At 38.1% G+C, this 20,715-nt stretch overlaps 3 protein-coding genes and 2 non-coding genes across 10 annotated transcripts; 4 read left to right on the forward strand and 1 right to left on the reverse strand.

Moving 5' to 3' along the window:
• The first annotated feature begins 1,745 nt into the window (after positions 1–1,745).
• Positions 1,746–1,817, forward strand: TRNAG-UCC (transfer RNA glycine (anticodon UCC)). Its single transcript has one exon. It is a non-coding gene; the product is annotated as a tRNA-Gly (tRNA).
• Positions 1,818–2,269: 452 nt separating this feature from the next.
• Positions 2,270–2,352, reverse strand: TRNAL-UAA (transfer RNA leucine (anticodon UAA)). The gene has a single exon. It is a non-coding gene; the product is annotated as a tRNA-Leu (tRNA).
• A 105-nt stretch (positions 2,353–2,457) lies between these two features.
• LOC116264506 (splicing factor U2af small subunit B-like) lies at positions 2,458–6,358 on the forward strand. 4 transcript variants are annotated; one of them, XR_007574633.1, is made up of 6 exons: positions 2,458–2,810; positions 4,389–4,475; positions 4,564–4,645; positions 4,745–4,871; positions 4,972–5,933; positions 6,060–6,358. XR_007574633.1 is itself a non-coding variant. In XM_031644773.2 (6 exons), exons 1-5 carry the CDS (start codon positions 2,574–2,576, stop codon positions 5,405–5,407), a joined length of 969 nt encoding a protein of 322 aa, XP_031500633.1. In that variant the 5' UTR covers positions 2,458–2,573; the 3' UTR covers positions 5,408–5,414; positions 5,537–6,358. The 4 variants fall into 4 exon arrangements, 3 of the variants coding, with proteins under 3 accessions (XP_031500633.1, XP_031500634.1, XP_049936437.1); XM_031644773.2 differs by having other exon boundaries at positions 4,972–5,414; positions 5,537–6,358; XM_031644774.2 differs by having other exon boundaries at positions 4,972–5,414.
• Positions 6,359–8,432: 2,074 nt separating this feature from the next.
• Positions 8,433–11,949, forward strand: LOC116263629 (SNF1-related protein kinase catalytic subunit alpha KIN10-like). The gene is made up of 7 exons (XM_031643362.1): positions 8,433–8,457; positions 9,488–9,687; positions 9,776–10,012; positions 10,713–10,802; positions 10,908–10,991; positions 11,114–11,353; positions 11,899–11,949. Exons 1-7 carry the CDS (start codon positions 8,433–8,435, stop codon positions 11,947–11,949), a joined length of 927 nt encoding a protein of 308 aa, XP_031499222.1.
• Positions 11,950–13,006: 1,057 nt separating this feature from the next.
• LOC116264393 (SNF1-related protein kinase catalytic subunit alpha KIN10) lies at positions 13,007–20,498 on the forward strand. 3 transcript variants are annotated; one of them, XM_031644575.2, is made up of 12 exons: positions 13,007–13,118; positions 13,270–13,341; positions 14,739–14,939; positions 15,815–15,999; positions 16,804–16,986; positions 17,075–17,206; positions 17,294–17,479; positions 17,768–17,857; positions 17,963–18,046; positions 18,391–18,528; positions 18,619–18,858; positions 19,682–20,498. In XM_031644575.2, the coding sequence occupies exons 3-12, from the start codon at positions 14,756–14,758 to the stop codon at positions 19,793–19,795; spliced, it is 1,536 nt and encodes a 511-aa protein (XP_031500435.1). In that variant the 5' UTR covers positions 13,007–13,118; positions 13,270–13,341; positions 14,739–14,755; the 3' UTR covers positions 19,796–20,498. The 3 variants fall into 3 exon arrangements, with proteins under 3 accessions (XP_031500435.1, XP_031500434.1, XP_031500437.1); XM_031644574.2 differs by having other exon boundaries at positions 13,013–13,118; positions 14,756–14,939; XM_031644577.2 differs by lacking the exon at positions 13,270–13,341 and having other exon boundaries at positions 13,019–13,118; positions 14,756–14,939.
• Positions 20,499–20,715: the final 217 nt, after the last annotated feature.

The raw sequence follows: 20,715 nt of genomic DNA on the forward strand, positions 1-20,715 counted from the left end.
GGCCGATGATGTGACAGCTCATATATATATGCACACACACACAAGCATGCATGTGCGCATGTGCGTGTTACATATTTTGTTGTTTTATATAATGTTCATTTAAATAGAACAGCCAACCCTCTTCCTTATAACTATATGAAGGATCCTATAGCCTGTAGGTTTAAGAAAAAAACCAGAAGTCAAATGCCTATATTGGTTCATCTCTAGTCCTCCAAATGTTGGTAAATTGAAAATTCTTGTTCAAAAACTCTCATAAGTTCAATTTAATATGTGCTTGTGCTCTCTATTTTTTTCAAACTCTATAAATTTGAGTTGTCTAGAATAGGTTATAAAGTCATATGTAAAAAATCAGTTCACTTGGAGCTCAACTATTTGAGCAGCTATCCCATCTCTCTCTCTCTCTCTTTCTCAATATATATATATATATATATATATATATATATATATATATATATATATATATAGTTAAATAGAGTCACAATAATAATGAGAAAAATGTATAAACTAATATTAGATGATAAAAATATCCATCACTTTTTTATCTTTATTTTTTTTTTAACCGTCCATCATAATGGTGCAGATTAGACAACTTTAAAATGTTAAAGTCAACATTCAATTTTCTCTTTCTACACACACACACATATATATATATATATATATATATATATATATATATATATATATATATATATATAGAGAGAGAGAGAGAGAGAGAGAGAGAAGTTATATGTCACCATGTGCATGATGTTACCATATAGCTAAAAATTAAAAATGTCACTAAAACACAGTCATGACATGACACTAGCTATTATAATGTTTTTTTCAATAATTCATAACATTTTCAATAGTAGATTTTTAATTTTTAGTCATCCCACAATATCCACACCCTCTGCCAACATGCACACACATATGAAGACATTGTAAAAGTTGAGTAAAATAGGAAAAAAAAGAAAAACAGGCCATTCATTTCACATGTTGAATATTCATCTAAGCCTCATTAGCACCAACTGGGGAATTAAATGGATCGAACTGATAACCTAATGAAGGTAAAACTCACAAGCAAGACCGAGGCCATTTTCTCAACTAATGGTAATCAGAAGAATATCTAAAAATGACAGCAATTATGAACCAACACAATTTAGTCCGAGTACAAAGGAAGCATCGAAGAAGTTAAACAGATGTGGTAATGTTCTAAAAAACATTCACAGTCTGACTTAGTTCAACAAAATATGCAATTTTATGGAAAAGAAAACGATACAGAAACAAACAGTGGAATGAAAACATTCCAATATATGTTTTAAGAATGTCAAGTTCTTGTTTGAATAAACTTTTTGCGATTATATCTTGTACTTGATTATTGAATTTTGGAACAAACATTCATAATCATATCATGTTTCTTGGAACAGAAACATGGAGTTCCTGAAACAAAGCGCTCTTCAAATATAATGTGTGGTGCGATCAAGAAGTCGCCCAAGCCTCTAAATTTATCAAGCATATTCATAGTTTCATACTGGCCCATGGGTATGAAATCAGTTCAAGGGTGGCCTTTCTTCTTTGTTTTCTCTAGTTAAACTCGTGAACACTTTACTAAAACTCAAACACGTTTGGGAACGGGATAAGCAATTGCTTTCGATAGTTTAAAACTAAGCATGGGGTGATTTGATTTCCAAAATTGGTCTTCCATCAGTTTAGTGCATCATAAATACATCCTCAAAGAAATAATTAAAAAATTTGCATTCAACAACGCGTTTGTAGTCCAACGGTTAGGATAATTGCCTTCCAAGCAATAGACCCGGGTTCGACTCCCGGCAAACGCAAGCTATTTGAAGTGCGCGTTGAAGTTTTTAGATTTCACAATCTTCATTCAGGATTGCATTTTTAGTTCAGCAAATAGCCGTACAATATATGATTTTTTTTTCTCAGCTGAGCGAGAGTAAATCGATAAAATGTGAATAACCCTTTATTTAAAAGAGTCTGGTTTTTTCAAACAGAAAAATGAATTTTTAATCCATTGCACTGGTTGCTATTTATAAAGCGCGGGGGTCGCTAGTTACTTGATAAATTTAAGCAGCATTTTTGTGATTTTTCAAACATTGAATATTTCTCCATAAATAGATCAAAAGTTAAACAGTTTCTTTACTGCGGCTCCTTCTGTTAATTATTTTAACAGCTAAGGGAAATCGTTACAAGTAAAAATGTGGCCAAATAAACAACCAGGTGCATATGCGAACCAGAAGAGAGGTGTGTAGCTGTGAGGAGCAAAACAGAATGCTGGCTGTGGGGTTCGAACCCACGCGCACTTGAGTGCAGAAGATCTTAAGTCTTCCCCCTTAACCACTCGGGCAAACCAGCTGCTTTTGTTAAGGACTCTCAGTTTAGATATAAGAGAGAACTTAGTTTCCACTGCCCCCTTCTCGAAGCCGCTGCCATCAAAACTCTCTATAAATATTGTCTAGCCCTAGTCCTGGCGATCGCGACTCTATTGTGCTAACTGCTGAGATTAGATAGAGGAAGAGGAGGAGGAGAATTGCGGGAACAGAAGGAGATCGAGGTAGTCCTGTTGAGCGGCAGCAATGGCGGAGCATCTGGCATCGATCTTCGGAACGGAGAAGGATAGGGTGAACTGCCCCTTCTACTTCAAGATTGGAGCTTGTCGGCACGGCGACCGATGCTCCCGTCTCCACACCAAGCCAAGCATCAGCCCAACCCTCCTCCTGTCCAACATGTACCAGAGGCCCGACATGGTCACTCCCGGCGTCGACCTCCAGGGCCAGGCCATGGACCCCCGCAAGATCCAGGAGCACTTTGAGGTCGCCCTCTGTTTCTCTTTCCCCCTTTCGCTTGCTCTCTTTTGATGTCCTTGATCAGATGACCATGCAAAAGGAAGAAAAAAAAACCAGTTTTTAACTTTTCCTCCGTTGGTTTTTGATCTGGCAGCGATCTTTTTTTGTTTCAATGGATTATTGATCCTCGGTCTTTTTGTATTCTTGCACTATTTCGTCCTACTTTTTGACGTTTTCTGTTTATTGTTAGGGGTAAGCCTGCAAGCTTATTATCTAATTCAGTTTTGTGGGTCTTTGATTGTGTCCAAAGCCGTGATTTGTGATAGAAGGTTTTGTTACTTTGAGAACAAAATCCCCCTGATTATGATAAGACGTTGTCAGTATAGTCACAAGCTGAGAATTTATCCTTTTAGTTTGAAATGTTTTTGTTCCATGGTTCCTTTACAATTTACAGTCATTCGAAGAAGGTGGTGCGTTTGAGGATTTCTTTCGTTTCTCAGATTCTTGTCTTAGACTCTATGTTGGTCTTTTGATTTAACTCGAAATAAAGTTTCTGCTGCCGAAATCTGTTTTATATATGGTGGAGTTTGGGTTTACTGATGAAAAGTGGATGATTTTTTGATCGTTACGAATTGCAGTAATGAAGATCTCCGGGATTCGATTTAATATTCAAATGAACCTCGTAATCGTGGGAGAGTAGGTTTAGCTATGGGCCTAGCAAAAGATAAATTGGGATAGGTTCCTATAGGATCATCCCTCCCCCTGTCAGCAACCCCATAAGAAAAGGGACGTGAAGTTAATAAGTGGAACTTCCTGATTTTGTTCTGGGAAAACCCCACAAGGATCTACTCTTACTCAAGCTCGTGATGAGGACCAAGGCTTATTGATTTCAACGGAGTCCCGGCCATTGAACTTTAGGCTTCTTTCAACTTAAGCCGTTAGTTGTCAAAATCCAGATTAGTCGGTTGAGTTGATTATCAACCTACCTGAGTTTCAAACGAATGACTAATTGGTGAGACTAGTCAGGTTATCAGCTAATCGTTGTTCAGATTAATACCTAACCTATAAGTATTTATAAGTGATTTTCCTTAAATGCCTTGTTGCCAGCCTGACTCTCATTCCGATGGTCTCTTCCCCAGCTGATGGTTATTTTTACTGCTAAGTGGTCTACTCCTAACAGTCAGGGTAAGTGATATTTTATGTCACAAATTTAATAATATATGTATAACAGTCATGGATTTGGTAATATATTTTCTAAGTTCTCTTTAATAGTTGAAGTATCTTTTTCCGATTCAAAGTTTTGGATTTCAAAATTTTTATTCTTTTCCGGTTCCTCCTTTTGGTTTTATAACACATAGGCATTTGAGGACTTCTATTAATAAGTTAAGGCCTTGTGCTGATAGCAAGAATCTTGATTTTCAATTTTTTGCTTTTTCCTTGTCGTTTTCATGAAACAGTTCCTCAGTTTAGTCTTTGTATTCGATGACCTTTTGGGCATGTTCCATGGTTTCAGTTGAACTGGGAGAATTGGTTAATGTAGCTTAGTATGTTGCTTTTGCAGCACATTTTTTGCTTAAGCTTATATGTGACAATTTTATCTTCCAGGATTTTTATGAGGATCTGTTTGAGGAACTTAGCAAGTATGGTGAGATTGAAAGTTTGAATGTATGTGACAATTTGGCCGATCACATGGTAATTCTCTCTGCCTTACTTTTATCATGATTCCTTGTGGTTCTGTATATAACGAAGATTTTAACTCTTGGTCAATAATGATCTACAGGTTGGGAATGTCTATGTTCAGTTTAGAGAGGAAGAACATGCAGCAAATGCACTCCAAAATCTGGCAGGCAGATTTTATGCAGGTGAATTATATTTGATCACTTGTGTGATATGGTCAATCCAGAATATGTGATTCTGTGCCTGTATAATATATACTGATTTTTGTTGCTAATGAGTTTCAGGACGTCCCATCATCGTTGATTTCTCTCCAGTGACAGATTTTCGTGAGGCTACTTGCAGGCAGTATGAAGAGAATACATGCAACAGAGGTGGATACTGTAATTTCATGCATTTGAAAAAGATTAGCAGGTGAGGCTGAATGGCATTATTGCCCCTACCCTTGCAATTATTATTAAACTGCATGTGAATTTTAAGTTGTGACTGAATGTGTTGTGATGACTTCTTGTAGGGATTTAAGGAGACAACTTTTTGGACGCTACCGGCGCAGGCGTAGTCACAGCCGCAGCAAAAGCCGCAGTCGTAGCCCACACAGGCATCGCAACTATGATGAACGACCTCATGGTGGTGGTCGTGGTTTTGGAAGAAGGTTTGATGATAGGGACTTCCAGTTTGAGGAGAGGGGTAGGAGAGGAAGGAGCCGCAGTCCTCGCAGGAGAGGTGGAAGGAGCAGGAGCCCTGGTGGGAGGAGGAACAGAAGCCCGGAGAGGGAAGGCAGTGCTGAGAGAAGGGCCAAAATTGAACAATGGAACAGGGAGCGGGAGCAAGCTGCAGCTGCCAGTGCTGCCAATAATAATGACATCAATAACAATGATACTGATGATGGCTATGCACAGAACGGTGGGCATTACCATGATCGGCAGCAGGGGGGATACGGCGGCTATTGAGGATGTGGTTTGTTCTTCATCCTTTTCCCTGGTTTGGCATACTCTGCGGTCAGAGTTGTGCATAGGGTTCCATTTTCAATGGATGGCCATTTAGTGATTTTAGCTTACAGTCCATTTTCCCCTGTGCAGGTGTGCAGGTTCACAGTTCTATGATAATGGGCTATAAAAGTTTTCTATTTTTTTTCTCCCCCTTTATTCCATTAAGAGGGTTGCATGCTGCATTCATTCTTCTTTCACCATCTAATTCTTCTTGGCCATGTCGCTTCTGAAAAGAAAAAAAAAAAAAAAACTCTTTACGTTACAGGGTCCATCAGGAAATCTATGACGCTAGTCATGCTACCAATTCAACCTGCATAAAACATTTTTGGCGCAGCTAAACTCTAGTGGCATTACCTGCATGTTGTCGCCTTCACATTGTCTTGGTTTTGGGTCGTCCAGGTTCTGGCATCCATCGCCTTTCCAGTTGCAATTTGTCTAGGATTTCATCCATCAAATAGCTTTTCCTTTCCGCGTTAGGAAGATGCAGGTTGGGTTGTTTCCTTTTTTGGAAAATTTCGCGCTTACAGTTTGTATGAGTTTTTGCAGGTTCAGGTATCCCTGCTAGTAAGGATCGGCTTCATTTTCATGCAGCTTTTTATGAAATTGTGTACAGGTTTGGGCGGACATAATTGTAACGATTGACAGCGATCCAGTCGAGAGGTGCATATGCTTGCCACTTGTGCTTCCGCAGCGTTGGTGTCTGAAGCTGAAGAAATGTTGGTTTCTCTTCCTTCGCTATTATTTTTCTTGGTGCATTGCAGGTTGTCTCTATTGTTTTTCTTTGTTAGGCTGGGACTTACCGTTATTTGAAAGACATTCATCCTTTAAAGAGATTTTATTGTACAAGTTGGGAACTTGATACATACTGTACACAATATCCATCCAGTGCTTAGCTTTGGTATTTCCTTCTTACACTTGGTAATGGGTTTTACAGTTTTTTACTGTACTTTGGTTAGAGCTAGCTTTCCATTAATTTGTTGATTTTAGATCTGCCTGTTTTCGCTGCGCTGCATAAACTTCTCCGTGCTTTCCCGAAATGCAATTTTATGGAAGATCTTGGTTCCAAATAATGATTCATGGGGGGCCGTGTAACATAGATCTCGGGTTAATCATCACTTCCTGAGGTAGCATATGGACAACTTGGCTTTTATGAGCGTTGATCGACGAGCCCGTTCGGCCGTTCCTCTCAGTTCTCTTGAACTACCTCAAAAGCCCTTAGAGTCTGCTCTTGTTTATTTTTGCCATCCTTTTCACCCTCTTGTGTCCTCCGTCATAATAACTTGATCAGAGTTTGGCAATATGCTTTCCGTGATATATTTTCGATCTTGGCCGAGCAAAATGTGTAGTCTAGTTTGAAATTTCTGTTGAAGTTGAAGTTGAAGTTGCTGAAGCAAATAGATTCGGGTTTGGCAATATCGTGTATTTCTGTGTTCGGAGCTCAAAGTTTATGAGAGGACTAGTTGAGTTGTTCATGGCAACCCGTATTTGTTAGAGGTAAACAATGCACGAAATTTTGTAAGGTTCACTTTTTTGAAGAGTAAGATGCGAAATTTCATTGAATGCAATTAATTCATTCATTTCCGCGTTGAATGAGAACTGTTTTTTCTTTTCTTCTTGGGATTTGGCCCACTTACGAACAACGGCCGTCACGTTTTCCGTCGCCATGTTGCTTGAATTTGGTGCTTTGTTATTTCATCTTACGTCAGATGCAAGCTGGAGCTGAGTCAAGGGCGCTGGCTCTGGATTTCTCAAATTGAATAGCCGAACGGGAAGAAGATAATCTTCAACTTTCCATATTTTTGAGCGCATTCAAACGAAAATAAAAGCATTTTCATTAAAGTAAAATGTCACATAGGACCGGATGAAACCGACGCTTTCTTGTTAAAAGGATTGGGAAAATTTGTGGGACATTTTTATTACACTAATCGCTAGATGGGTTCGTTGTATTTGGATCAAGCGATTTAAGTTCCAGATCCAGATCTTTTCATTTGACTGTGGAGCTATGAAATTTCATTCGACGCGAGGTCCGTGCTGACAATGTTCGAATAATGATGTACACATCTCATGCTTGCCAAGTGCCAAATAAGATTTGATAGATAAAACTGCATTGATCTCTAACTAGGTTGAAAGTGTGGATTCTGATTTAGATCCAATTTCAGATAGCCTATTTGGTTGAACTAAAACTTACTTTCAGAGTTCAAAAATGTAACACCATAAAAATTTAGTCTTGCATTGAAAATTGTAAATTGTGAGGGGCTTTAAAGGAGACCTCACAAGCTTAAATACGAAACTAAAATTTTGAGGTGTTACAATCTACCACTTTAAGGTGGGTGGGTGTGTGACCCTAGGTTCAAGTATTGAACCAACTCTAATGCTACTGTAACGAGCCGACCCACTTCTGAGTCCGAACCATAGTTTGGCAGACCCCAACCAACCTCCTAACAATTTCGGTTTCAATTCAAAAAATGATAAAAACTAGAACAACTATCTACAAGTCCTTAAATATCCTTCACAATATTTGGTACCTGGTATGGGGTCGAAAATCTTTCATGGCACGGTTATTGATAGAGTGAATAGATTTATCATTTCTTGAAATCTTTCTTCTCCAACCATTGAGAATGCAAGATGTGTGTGAAAGGTTTGGGTCAAGATCCCAATTTTTGAATGTACCAGCTGTCTAAAATGGTGCCAATAAGAAGAAACTAGGCTATCTTACTCAAAATAATCGAGATTGGTCATTGGCTGGCCTATTGAATTATCGGAAGCAAATGAAAAGGAACATCCAGTGGGATCAAAGGAATTAGCGGACTGATCACTAAATAGATACGATTCTGCATCCGCCAGACTAGCCCGTCCCCCATGCATCCAAAGGTAAGGAAAGAATAGTAAGATGTAGAGGTGAATGGTAGACGATTTCAAAATGGGCTCCTCCATTCATTAGATAGACAAAATCGTCAAGCTTTTGGGATCCGCTGCCGAACGCCAAATGGAGTCTAGTCGGGTAATTGGAGGTAAGGAACTGGGACGCGTTTCCTACTAGGGGGATGAGCTTTCTAATGCTTTGCTTCTTGGTTTTGTAGTGCTATATGAGAACCCTTCATTCCTAATGCCTAGCTGCTCTACACCAAAGTCGATCTTTTAAGCTGATTCAGATCATTCTGGTAGTGGTTGTTTCAAGACATCATCATCAATGACATGACACACTTAGCTTTGCAAGTGCTTTGTCGCTTCGCTTTGCAATTCTCGATTTCTTTTTAATAAGTAATTTTAAAAACTTGTTAATAATCAAATATCTATATTTGGACTTTAAAATATCAAATATGATCTCATGGATTTTTCAAGTATGTATGGGAGGTGAAAAAGGAGAGTGTTATATGCAAATGATTTAACATTATAAAAAAGGTCTTTTCAATAAAAGAAACATTATTATTGTTAAAGATAATGTGGCAACTTATAAGAGAACAACATCTATAAAAATAAGTATGCAACAAAAATAATAATAACATTGTTATCAATGGGGGTTGCCATCTACCTGAATTTGCAAAAAAAAAAATCAAGTTTCTTGACCATATTGTAAACTTAGAGTATGAATATCAAATCTAACAATATTGATGTTACACAAAGAAACTAACATTTTTGCTCCAAAAAAGAAATGTTTTTCAACTTGTAAGGGAATGATATCTATAAAAATAAAGAAACCAACAAAAATAATAATTGCATCGCTATCAACAAAGAGATTCAGCGACCCAAAGTTGTAAAAAAAATCAAAGAGATATCTAAGATTATTTTTAACAGAGAGTATAAATATCAAATCAAACACCATGATCCTTAAGGCCAATGGTGGCCTTCCGTGGTGGAAAACCACGTTAAATCTCATGCTTTCATTAGAAGACCTCTCCCAACTTTTCATGTGAGTTTCAGAAAGTTAACAATTTATGACCCTGATGAACTGATAGTATGATTATGATACCCTTATCCACCAGGATTAACAATAAGGAGGATGTTCCTACTCTCTATTAGTTTTCAGCATAATTTATTTAGACAAGTTTGTGAAACAAATTATTTCTGGTGTGGAGTACTGCCACAGAAACATGGTGGTTCACAGAGACCTCAAGCCTGAAAATATTCTCCTCGATTCAAAATGCAATGTAAAAATTGCTGACTTCGGCTTAAGCAATATTATACGAGACGGCCATTTCCTGAAGACCAGCAGTGGCAGTCCAAATTATGCAGCTCCTGAGGTAAGTGTTTGGTACTTAAATTCCATGATGAATGCATCTTCGTATGTGCAGCACCTCTGAGCATATTTGTTTTCCTCTTCTTATGTAGGTAACATCTGGAAAACTTTATGCTGGACCAGAAGTAGATGTTCGGAGCTGTGGTGGGATATATACATTGCCGAGCCATTTGTCAGTTGGCGCGAGGGACTTGATTCCAAGGATGCTTGTTGTTGATCCACTGAAACGGATAACAATTCCTGAGATTCGTCAACATCCATGGTTCCAAGCTCACCTTCCACGCTATTTGGCTGTTCCACCACCAGATACATTGCAACAGGCAAAGAAGGTACTCTATCTCAGCTTATTCTTTTGAGATTTTTTCTAATTACTTGTTCTTGATAGTGCATATTCGTGGACAAAACTCTGCTCCTCAACAATATAGGCCTCTTTAACTACATTCTTATAAAATTGCTGCAATTTTGTTTGTGCTGGTGATTGTAACCCAAAGTTGGCTAAGTAGGACCTTATTGTTTTGCTTCCTGAAGCTGCTGTTGTTTCAAAGAAAGGAAAGTTCCTCTTCAAATCTGGTTATGTCTGGTAGAAGACTAAGATACATTGATTTGGACTTATGTCTGAAATCATGATACTTGTTTTCCAAAAGAGGTTTTTTTTGCATTCTACACAAAATTCCAGAAGGCATTTCGCCAGTATTGTACCTTACACAGTGTATCATACGATATGTTGCATTATACACCATGGCACTATACAACCCTGATACTACTTACTAGGTGTAGCTAAACTTACCGTAAACCCCTGTCTCTAGCTTCGGTGTAGCTGTAGTTTATAGTTTTAATTTACTATTCTGCCTGATATCTTATGTTACAATTCAGGGTATATCTTATGTTATACCTTCACCACACAAAAATATGTGAATAGAAGTTTTTTTTTTCCTCTTGAACTGAAAGTCACTCAAATTTCTATGAACTGTACAATTGTGCATCTGGCTTGTTCCACTTGGAAGTTATTAAGCTGCTTCATGTTTGCAGATTGATGATGACATCTTGCAAGAGGTGGTTAACATGGGTTTTGACAGGAGCCAGTTGATTGAATCTCTCCGCAATAGAGCACAAAATGAGGTAACTCTGTTTTGAATGGGAGTTGACTGGTTCTCTATGCAGCAGCCTATGTACTTTTTACTGTTTAGTTTCTGCCCACATGGTTGATCTTGATAACTTTTTCAGGCAACTGTTGCATACTATTTGTTATTGGATAATCGATTCCGTGTATCAAGTGGGTACCTGGGAGAAGAGTTCCGGGAAACAATGGTAGGTTTCCTACTTATGCGACCATTAGTTTTATAATTTTATTTCCTCTTGCATGGTCTGAATGTGTGATTGATGTTAAGTTTTTGGAACTTGACCTGATGTACCATTCTTTGTCTTTGCAGTCCTGGGCACGTCCGCGTGAGATAATGACAGAAGTCCTAAAAGCTTTACAAGAGTTGAATGTTGGTGGGAAAAAGATTGGGCACTATAACATGAAACGCAGGTGGTCTCCTGGCTATCCTGGCCAGCCTGAAAACGTACTTAACCCTCACCACATCAGCAATATCCACAGTAATGGCCCAATAATTGAAAGTGATGCAGTGGACGCTGCTGCAGCAATGGTGGTGGAGTTTGAATCGCAGGTAATTGACTGGTGTTTGTGTCTGTGCATGGGTTTCATGAACCTTCATAATTTTATGTTTGCATGCAGTTGATGCAAGTATATCGATCTGCGAAAATTATCACTTGGTTACATAGATCCAATCTCCATAATCTTTCTGCTTGTTTATGTATATCATGTCTTTGACTCGAAGGGTATACCAAATGTAAATATCGAATCAAAGTCCTGCAACTTCAGTTGAAGTTGCTGAAGCAAAGAGACTCGATCACTACTGTGGTGTATTTCTGTGTTCGGAGCTCAAAGTTTATGAGATAGGACTGGTTGTTCATGGCAACCCGTATTTGTTAGAGGTAAACAATGCACGAAATTTTATAAGGTTCACTTTTTTTTTAAGAGTAGTAAGGTGCGAAATTTCATTTAATGCAATTGATTAATTCATTTCCGCGTTGAACGAGAACTGTTTTTCTTTCTTTTTTGGGATTTGGCCCACTTACGAACGCCGGCCGTCACGTTTTCCGTCGCCACGTTGCTTGAATTTAGGTGCTTTGTTATTTCATCTTACGTCAGAAGCAAGCTGGAGCTGAGTCAGGGGCACCGGCTCTGGATTTCTCAAATTGAACAACCGGACGGAAAGAAGATAATCTTCAACTTCCGATGTTTTTGAGCGCTTTCCGACGAAAATAAAAGCATTTTGATCAAACTAAAATCACATGGAACTGAATTGAAGAAATGTTCGCAATTACCCTATACTATAACACTGTAACAATACCATTGTAACAACTCGATCTATTTTCGGACTCGATTGGCAAACAGTTTGGATTTTAATCCTACAAACTAAAACACCTATCTATTTAATAACTTTGTTTTTTAATAACTTTGTTTTATAAGATCTTAAAAATCTTTCACAAAATTAATTTTTTGGAGTATTATAAAAATTGATTTCTTTTGATTGGCAAATGCATAAAACCGTTGGGAAAAATAAGATTTTTTGGTAAGTTTGTTTCAGAGACAGCTGAGTCAGATAAAGTGTTGTATGAACGGTGCCCACGGTTTTCTAGGGAATCTGATACTAACAACATAGAGGCGAGGCGACAGCCACTTTCAAGGGAGCTCTAGAAATTCCGAGCTTAAGCGAATCACCTCATCCCATTCAGCTGACTCAATTTCCAATAATTTAAAATTTTATTTTTGAAAAGGAGAAATGAAAATATATAAAATTTAAAATACAAATTAAAACTGACACGCAGAAGCGTCGATTTGATTTGAATAGATTGATTCAGGCTAATTACACCTAAAACTTTTTATTGGAGAAACTAATTTTATAATATATATGTCGAAAAAATATTTTAAATTATTGATTAATTAGTTTGAAATGGATCATTATAGACGCTTTACTTTAAGTGAATTTCTGTTGACGTTCATGCTTGGGATTTGATTTTCTAAATTAATCTTGATCTTAATTACTCTTTAAACATATTATTTATTATTTTCATTTCACTTGTGACAGTAAAAAGTTAATTAGTCTAACTCACTTAATTTACGTATAAAATGTTGAGACGAATACAAGCAAGTGGACTTTTGTAGTCTTTACCAAACCCAATAATATGGAGTCGGATCCGGGTCCGATATCGGGTGAACCCGAACCACTTACATTAAAACCGGCTTTGTCGGGGCTTCCACCACTTCGCACCCACATCGACCGGACCCTCCTCCCGACCTCTTCCCATTCCTTTGCCATCAACGGCCGGCCGGCGAAACTTTCTTCAGCGGCGAACGCAATCCGGCAGGTTTTTCCCTCTCTTTTTATCTCTACGCCTCTCCATCCCTGACGCGAAATCCGAGCGAGTACCCAATTTTCCCAATTCATTTTTTGTTCCCGAATGAATTTTAAGAAGAGGATTGAGGAGGTCCGCTGAAAAAGTAATCGCTTTCGTGCAGATCCGGGTTTGGTCGGAGGTGGGCATTCGGAGGGTGTCGACGAGTTTGGGGCGAGCGACAGCGAGGATTAAGGTACTGCGGCCAGCCTCCTGTCACTCGGATACTTTGGAAAAATTGACTCTTTTTCTTAATTTATGGGGTCCTATATGCCCCTTTTTTGAGGGCTTATCCTAGTCCTTTCAGGTTTTGCTAGTTATTCCATGCGAAATTTCAGCTTTTTGGATTTCCTCGGATGGGTACACGATAACGAATCTTCGTTAGATTGTGCGATTGAAGGGTTAACGAGGGTCACTGTATAATTAGGAGACTGATAGGGCGTGGATCTGCCCAAATTACATAGAAATCGACTTTTTTTCTGTACAAGCATGTTGGTTTGTGTATTCCCTTAATCATGATGTTTAGAACTCTTGACAATAATTGGTGCGACAATTCCTTTAATGAGGAATGTTTGCAAATGTTGGGATAAGCATCTGAAGGATTGCCCACAAGAGCATGTTATAGGAGCATCAATGGCCGGGATCCCCTCAGCATTTACGGACTTTTTATTATGCTTTTCTTCTTCCTTTTTCTTAGTTTTCTTTCTTGTTATGTGTTGGTCGCTGCGATTATGTGATTTCTATATATGGGTTTGTGGATTTCTTCGTTTGGCGTTGGACGGCTACTTTACATTTTTTTTTTTTTCCTTTCCAATATTTTTCTTTTTCTTGGTATATATGGATCATATGCGCTGGGCGGTTTAATTTTACCAGGTCGTATAAGTTTTAGTCAGAGATGTAAGAGACTTGAAGCCCCTTCCTTCCACCTTGTTTTGCTGCTTACTAGGAAGATCTTTTTGTTTTACGCGTTTGTTTGGAAGTTATCTTTTTATTTATATTTCTATTTTATTTTAATTTAATATCTCAATTAGATCGCAATAAACGACAATAATGCTCTTTTATACTGCTAAGGCCTCTTTTCCACTAGTTCTTTACGGTTCAAGCATTTAGCCATAGTTGCTCGAATAAATAGTCACACATTTTTCTTTACTTGTTAGGTAGACTGAATGAACACTATTAACTATTAAGTATTAACTGTGCTAAATTTCTTCTTGCTTAGTAAGGAGTTCATTTGGCTCTGCTTAGCTTCGATCTTGTCACAACAGGCAGTTGAGAGGGTCAGTCTAGTTCGCTGGAGCATTTTTTGCTTTGTCTAGTGGTTCTTAGTTGTTGACAAGTTCAGGTAGTTGCTTGTCACAGATACAGCAGATTTTGTAGGTCACAAAACAAGATATTCTTATAGACTTCTTGAACATTTAACTATTGGAAGATTGTAATGCTAGTCTTGCTTCATCAGTAAAATCTCTGTCTCATCTCCTCTACACTTAATGGTAATTTTTTATTGCTTGTCCAGTTATCTTGATGTTATCTGCTTTTGATCTCTGTGAAGTTTAAAGATTTTTTCAGATCTTCGCTGAATCTCTGATCCGTTAGTATTGCTGTACATTTAGATGGAAGGAGCAACTGGCAGAGCAGGTAGTGAAGTGTTCCTGTCAAACTACAAGCTTGGGAAGACACTTGGAATTGGTTCATTTGGTAAAGTGAAAATAGCAGAGCATGTTTTGACAGGGCACAAGGTCGCTATAAAAATTCTCAACCGTCGAAAGATAAAAAATATGGAAATGGAGGAGAAAGGTACATGTGGTCACAATCTTATCAGTTGTCTTGACATCTTAGTTAAGCTGAACACAATTCTTGTCATAGCATTGGTTCATTGAACTGTGTATGTTATTGGAATATGCAAAATTTTTGAAACTATTATTTTTTCTTTAGGGTAACTCATGTGAAAAATGTCTTAGAAGTAAATGTATAAATGCCTCCTCTTTTTTTTTTCTCTCTCTCTTTTTCTTTTTCAACAATTTGTTTACAAGCTCCACCTGCTGGTGTGTTGTATATATGGTGTTTGATCAATTTATGTTCTTTATGTTTATTTGACAAAATGAACTGAAGGATTCTCTAGCCTCATGGTATACCATTGTAAATGGATTGCAAGTTCTGCTTTTAATTTGCTGCACAAGTACTTCCGTGTGTTGTTATTTGCTTCCAACTGTTTTCTCTAACTTTGATAAGTTTGCATCCACCTTAAGACATGTGTTATTTGTTTATCTTTTTGTGAGTTCAATAGGCATACTTTTTATTTGTCTTCTGTTATTTTTGCATGCTTGTCTAAAATTTGTTGGATCTTGTTGCTGTTGCAGATATGCTACACAAATCTTGTTTTTTTTTTTCTTTTGGATATTTGTTTCCTGCCACTTGCTTTCTCATTTTTGCATTTAGGTTGTCTGGAGGGTTGTTATTCAGCATACCTTTGCAGTATCAGATGTCGCAAATGGACCTTTATGTCCTAGAATTTTTTATTTTCTCATACTATTATTTGTGTTTCATTTTCCGCTATTGATTTCACTTGAAGTTCTAAAAGATTGAATTGCTCTTAATGTCAATGTTATTCAAATTCCACTCCAATAGGTATGCTGATCTTTTTCCCTTATTTGTCTTGACATTCTATCCAGTGAGAAGGGAAATTAAAATTCTACGGCTGTTCATGCACCCTCATATCATACGCCTTTATGAAGTTATAGAGACACAGTCAGATATCTTTGTTGTTATGGAGTATGTGAAGTCTGGTGAGCTGTTTGATTATATTGTGGAGAAAGGTAGACTGCAAGAGGATGAAGGTCGTGCATTCTTTCAGCAGGTAATTTGCCAACCTTTTGATGCATGTGTTTCTCAATCACTAAGGTCAATGTCTTCTCAATTTTATTGGCAAATGAGATATATGTAAACTTAAGTGTTAAACCACATTCCTGATTCATGTGCTGGTCATTTTCGTGTGAACTTCAGAAAGTTAACAATCTGTGACCCTGATGAACTGATTGTATGATTATGATACCCTTATCCACCAGGATCAGCCTAGTGACATATTCATCCCTCACTTTCATCATGGCAACATCTTCTTCTGCTTTTAGCCATCATTCTCTTCTATTTTGCCCTTCAAGCGCATTGAACCTTCTGGCAGAAGTTGTACTGTGTACTGTCCCTCGAGTCCCCCCGGAAAGAAGATTGGAAACCCATAACTGCTGGCAAAAGGTATTTTAACAGGGAAAGAACATGGGACTGTGATGGATAGAAACTTAGAATTGAAACAAAAGATTGTTTCCAATTAAAGGAAAGATTGTGGTAGACATTACAATCACCACTGAATTCAAGCTCAATTAGGAACCTCTGTTGAAGAAAAAAAAAAGGATGGCTGATCTGGTTTTTTTGGGTAAAATGAACACAAATTGGAGACTGATAAATATGGTTAAATGTAAAAAAGATAAGATAGTATGGCCTTTTGCTGTTCTGTCTACTGCAGAAATAGTTTTAATGAAAAATAAATTTATTTCAAAACTTTATGAGCGGGTCTTGTCTACTTTCTGTAATATAAAGACAGTAGGGAGGATCTTCCTAGACCCTATTAGTTTTCAGCATAATTTATTCAGACAAGTTTGTGAAACAGATTATTTCTGGTGTGGAGTACTGCCACAGAAACATGGTGGTTCACAGAGACCTTAAGCCTGAAAATATTCTCCTCGATTCAAAATGCAATGTAAAAATTGCTGACTTTGGCTTAAGCAATATTATGCGAGACGGCCATTTCCTGAAGACCAGCTGTGGCAGTCCAAATTATGCAGCTCCTGAGGTAAGTGTTTTGTACTTAAATTCCATGATGAATGCATCTTCGTATGGTGCTGCAACTCTGAGCAATTTGTTTTCCTCTTCTTATGTAGGTAATATCTGGAAAACTTTATGCTGGACCAGAAGTAGATGTTTGGAGCTGTGGTGTAATATTGTATGCCCTGCTCTGTGGGTCCCTTCCCTTTGATGATGAAAACATCCCAAACCTTTTCAAGAAAATAAAAGTAATGTGATAATGGCATCCCAATTTTGCCCTCCACTTTCCTTAAAACCCTGCCATATATTGTGTTAATATTTCATCATGCTATTAGGGTGGGATATATACATTGCCGAGCCATTTGTCAGTTGGTGCGAGGGACTTGATTCCAAGGATGCTTGTTGTTGATCCAATGAAACGGATAACAATTCCTGAGATTCGTCAACATCCATGGTTCCAAGCTCACCTTCCACGCTATTTGGCTGTTCCACCACCAGATACATTGCAACAGGCAAAGAAGGTACTCTATCTCAGCTTATTCTTTTGAGATATTTTCTAATTACTTGTTCTTGATAATGCATATTGGTGGACAAAACTCTGTTCCTCAAAAATTTTAATTTACTATTCTGCCTGATATCTTATGTTACAATTCAGGGTATATCTTATGTTATACCTTCACCACACAAAAATATGTGAATAGAAGTTTTTTTTCCTCTTGAACTGAAAGTCACTCAAATTTCTATGAACTGTACAATTGTGCATTTGGCTTGTTCCACTTGGAAGTTATTAAGCTGCTTCATGTTTGCAGATTGATGATGACATCTTGCAAGAGGTGGTTAACATGGGTTTTGACAGGAGCCAGTTGATTGAATCTCTCCGCAATAGAGCACAAAATGAGGTAACTCTGTTTTGAATGGGAGTTGACTGGTTCTCTATGCAGCAGCCTATGTACTTTTTACTGTTTAGTTTCTGCCTACATGGTTGATCTTGATAACTTTTACAGGCAACTGTTGCATACTATTTGTTATTGGATAATCGATTCCGTGTATCAAGTGGGTACCTGGGAGCAGAGTTCCGGGAAACAATGGTAGGTTTCCTACTTATGCGACCGTTCGTTTTATAATTTTATTCCCTCTTGCATGGTCTGCTTCAAGGCTAGCATCATTGGTAATGTGAGGGTTTTGACTTGGCCTGACTTTTGGGGTCTTTTTCTTTTTTTCTTCCATAGAAAGTGCCATCTCTTTTGGAGCCAGGATGAGTTGCCCAAATATGTTAGCAATTCATAGTAAATGAGCATCTACCTCGTGGACTAGCATGCTTCGTATTTTATATAGCATCAATCCTTTATTTTGACCTTGACAGCATCTTATTATTTCATACTTTTGTCTTTTTCATCTTTTATGGGTGTTTCTTTTTGTACTTTTTTGACAGGAATGTGGATATGCTCGCATGCACCCGGATGCTGGTGCTATAAGTGCTGGTCATCGCTCACCTGGATACATGGACCACCATCAGGGTGGTTTGAGGTCTCAATTCTCTCCTGAGAGGAAGTGGGCTCTTGGCCTTCAGGTCTATAACGAGATGTTCTTGGAATCTGAATGTGTGATTGATGGTAACTTTTTGGAACTTGACCTAATGAACCATTCTTTGTCTTTGCAGTCCCGGGCACATCCGCGTGAGATAATGACAGAAGTCCTAAAGGCTTTACAAGAGTTGAATGTTGGTTGGAAAAAGATTGGGCACTATAACATGAAATGTAGGTGGTCTCCTGGCTATCCTAGCCAGCCTGAAAACATACTTAACCCTCACCACATCAGCAATATCTACAGTAATGGCCCAATAATTGAAAGTGATGCAGTTGACGCTGCTGCAGTAAATGTGGTGAAGTTTGAATTGCAGGTAATTGGCTGGTGTTTGTGTGTCTACGTGGGTTTCATGAACCATCATAATTTTATGTTTGCTTGCCGTTGGTGCAAGTATATCGATCTACAAAATTATCACTTAGTTACATAGATGCAATCTCCATAATCTTTCAGCATGTTTATGTATATCATGTCTTTGACTCGAAGGGTACACCAAATTTAAACATCGAATCTCTTAGTGCGGTGAACCTGATAAAATATTCTGACATTGTAATAAGTAATTTTGAACACGTGTGGTTATTTTTTACTTTTGATGGCTAGATTCATGTAAACAGGAGTTTGTAACCTCTCTTTTTCTCTCCTTACTGTTAAAGAGGGTCACCGGAGCACAAATAATTCAAATAGTATACTTGATCATAATTAACTTGTAAATATTTAATTGCCACAATTAGCATTGTTATTAAAATTGGAAAAAATCAGAAATTGATTCACATCGGCCAGGCTACTGATTTTGTTAATTCTGTTGAATCAGTTATGAATTGGCAAAAAAATTTTATTTCATTCATTTTTAAAAAGTGAAAAGAAAAATACTCTAAAATACTTAAAAATTGGAAAAGTGTGAAAAGTATTTAAACTTTAATAAGAAACTGAGTAGCGTATGAGGCGTACCTTTGAATCGGCTGGTAAATCGAATAGTTTGCACCAGTCAGACTTGATGTCTCGGTATATAGAAATGTTATCGTTATGTATAGATACCAGCAAACATGTGATGAATATTTGGCACTTTGATCTATGATGTTTAGCACAAGCTTTTTACCAGTATGTAGCGTTGCTGATGATATGTGGTGCTTGTTTTGCAGCTTTTTAAGACCCGCGAAGAGAAGTATCTCCTTGATCTGCAGAGAGTGCATGGTCCTCATTTCGCATTCCTTGATCTCTGTGCTGCCTTTCTGGCGCAGCTTCGTGTCCTATGACTTTACTATCTGACTTTTCGACTTGTATCCATCACTCAAGCTTCATATGTATATATTGTTCTCCCTTTCTTTTTCATTGCGGTTTAACAATCTGGTCCGTCGGCCCAAATGCAAGGCCAGGAATATTTTGCTAGGATGGCCTTTTAGCGGTCGCTCTGATGTGGCTGGTTCGAAGATATTTTCTTGTTACTGCCCGCCCATTGGTGCTGTAGTGAGCCAGATTTGATCTAATGATTGATGAAGAAATGCTCTTGCTTCATTGCTGCTGTAGTGAGCCAGATTTGATCTAGTGGTTGATGGAGAAATGCCATTGCTTCACCAGTGCTTCTTATGCCTTTCTGTGTGTGAGTTGTCTTATTGTCTAGTCGTCTAACCAGACAAGGCAAGAATCCAAGGGTCTACTACAAAGTCATAGTTGTCTAACCAGACAAGGCAAGAATCCAAGGATCTACTACAAAGTCTTAGTTGTCACGTTGGATGTGTTGCTGCTGAGCTTCAGCCTGATGAAGTTGTGCATGGTAATGCCAGATGAAGATGTCATTTTGTTTTTCTTTTTGACTCTAAGAAACTGCACGTGGGTTTACACGATTGCCCGCCGGTGTAAAATTGAGAAGCTTGTACTTTCACCCCAGGGTTCATGCCTGTACTGGCTTACGCTGGGAGGTAACATTTAGTTGAATGGTTCAGAACTTTTTTCATTGAAGTTTTCTTGTATATTGTGCGAGCATCTGGGTGCACCGGTTTGGCATGCAGCGTTCTTGGTTATCTTTTTCACCAACGGAATACCAAAGGTAAAATTGTCGACGAAGCCTCCTCCAAGTTCGAAACTTCAGGCTGGTTATTTCCGGTTGTGTATGGGTGCAAACTGCACCAGTAGCGGAGCCAGAGAGAGGCATTAAGAGTTCAACTTTAAAATTTGA

The sequence above is a fragment of the Nymphaea colorata genome, chromosome 11 (genome assembly GCF_008831285.2).
Source record: "Nymphaea colorata isolate Beijing-Zhang1983 chromosome 11, ASM883128v2, whole genome shotgun sequence".
NCBI lineage: Eukaryota > Viridiplantae > Streptophyta > Magnoliopsida > Nymphaeales > Nymphaeaceae > Nymphaea > Nymphaea colorata.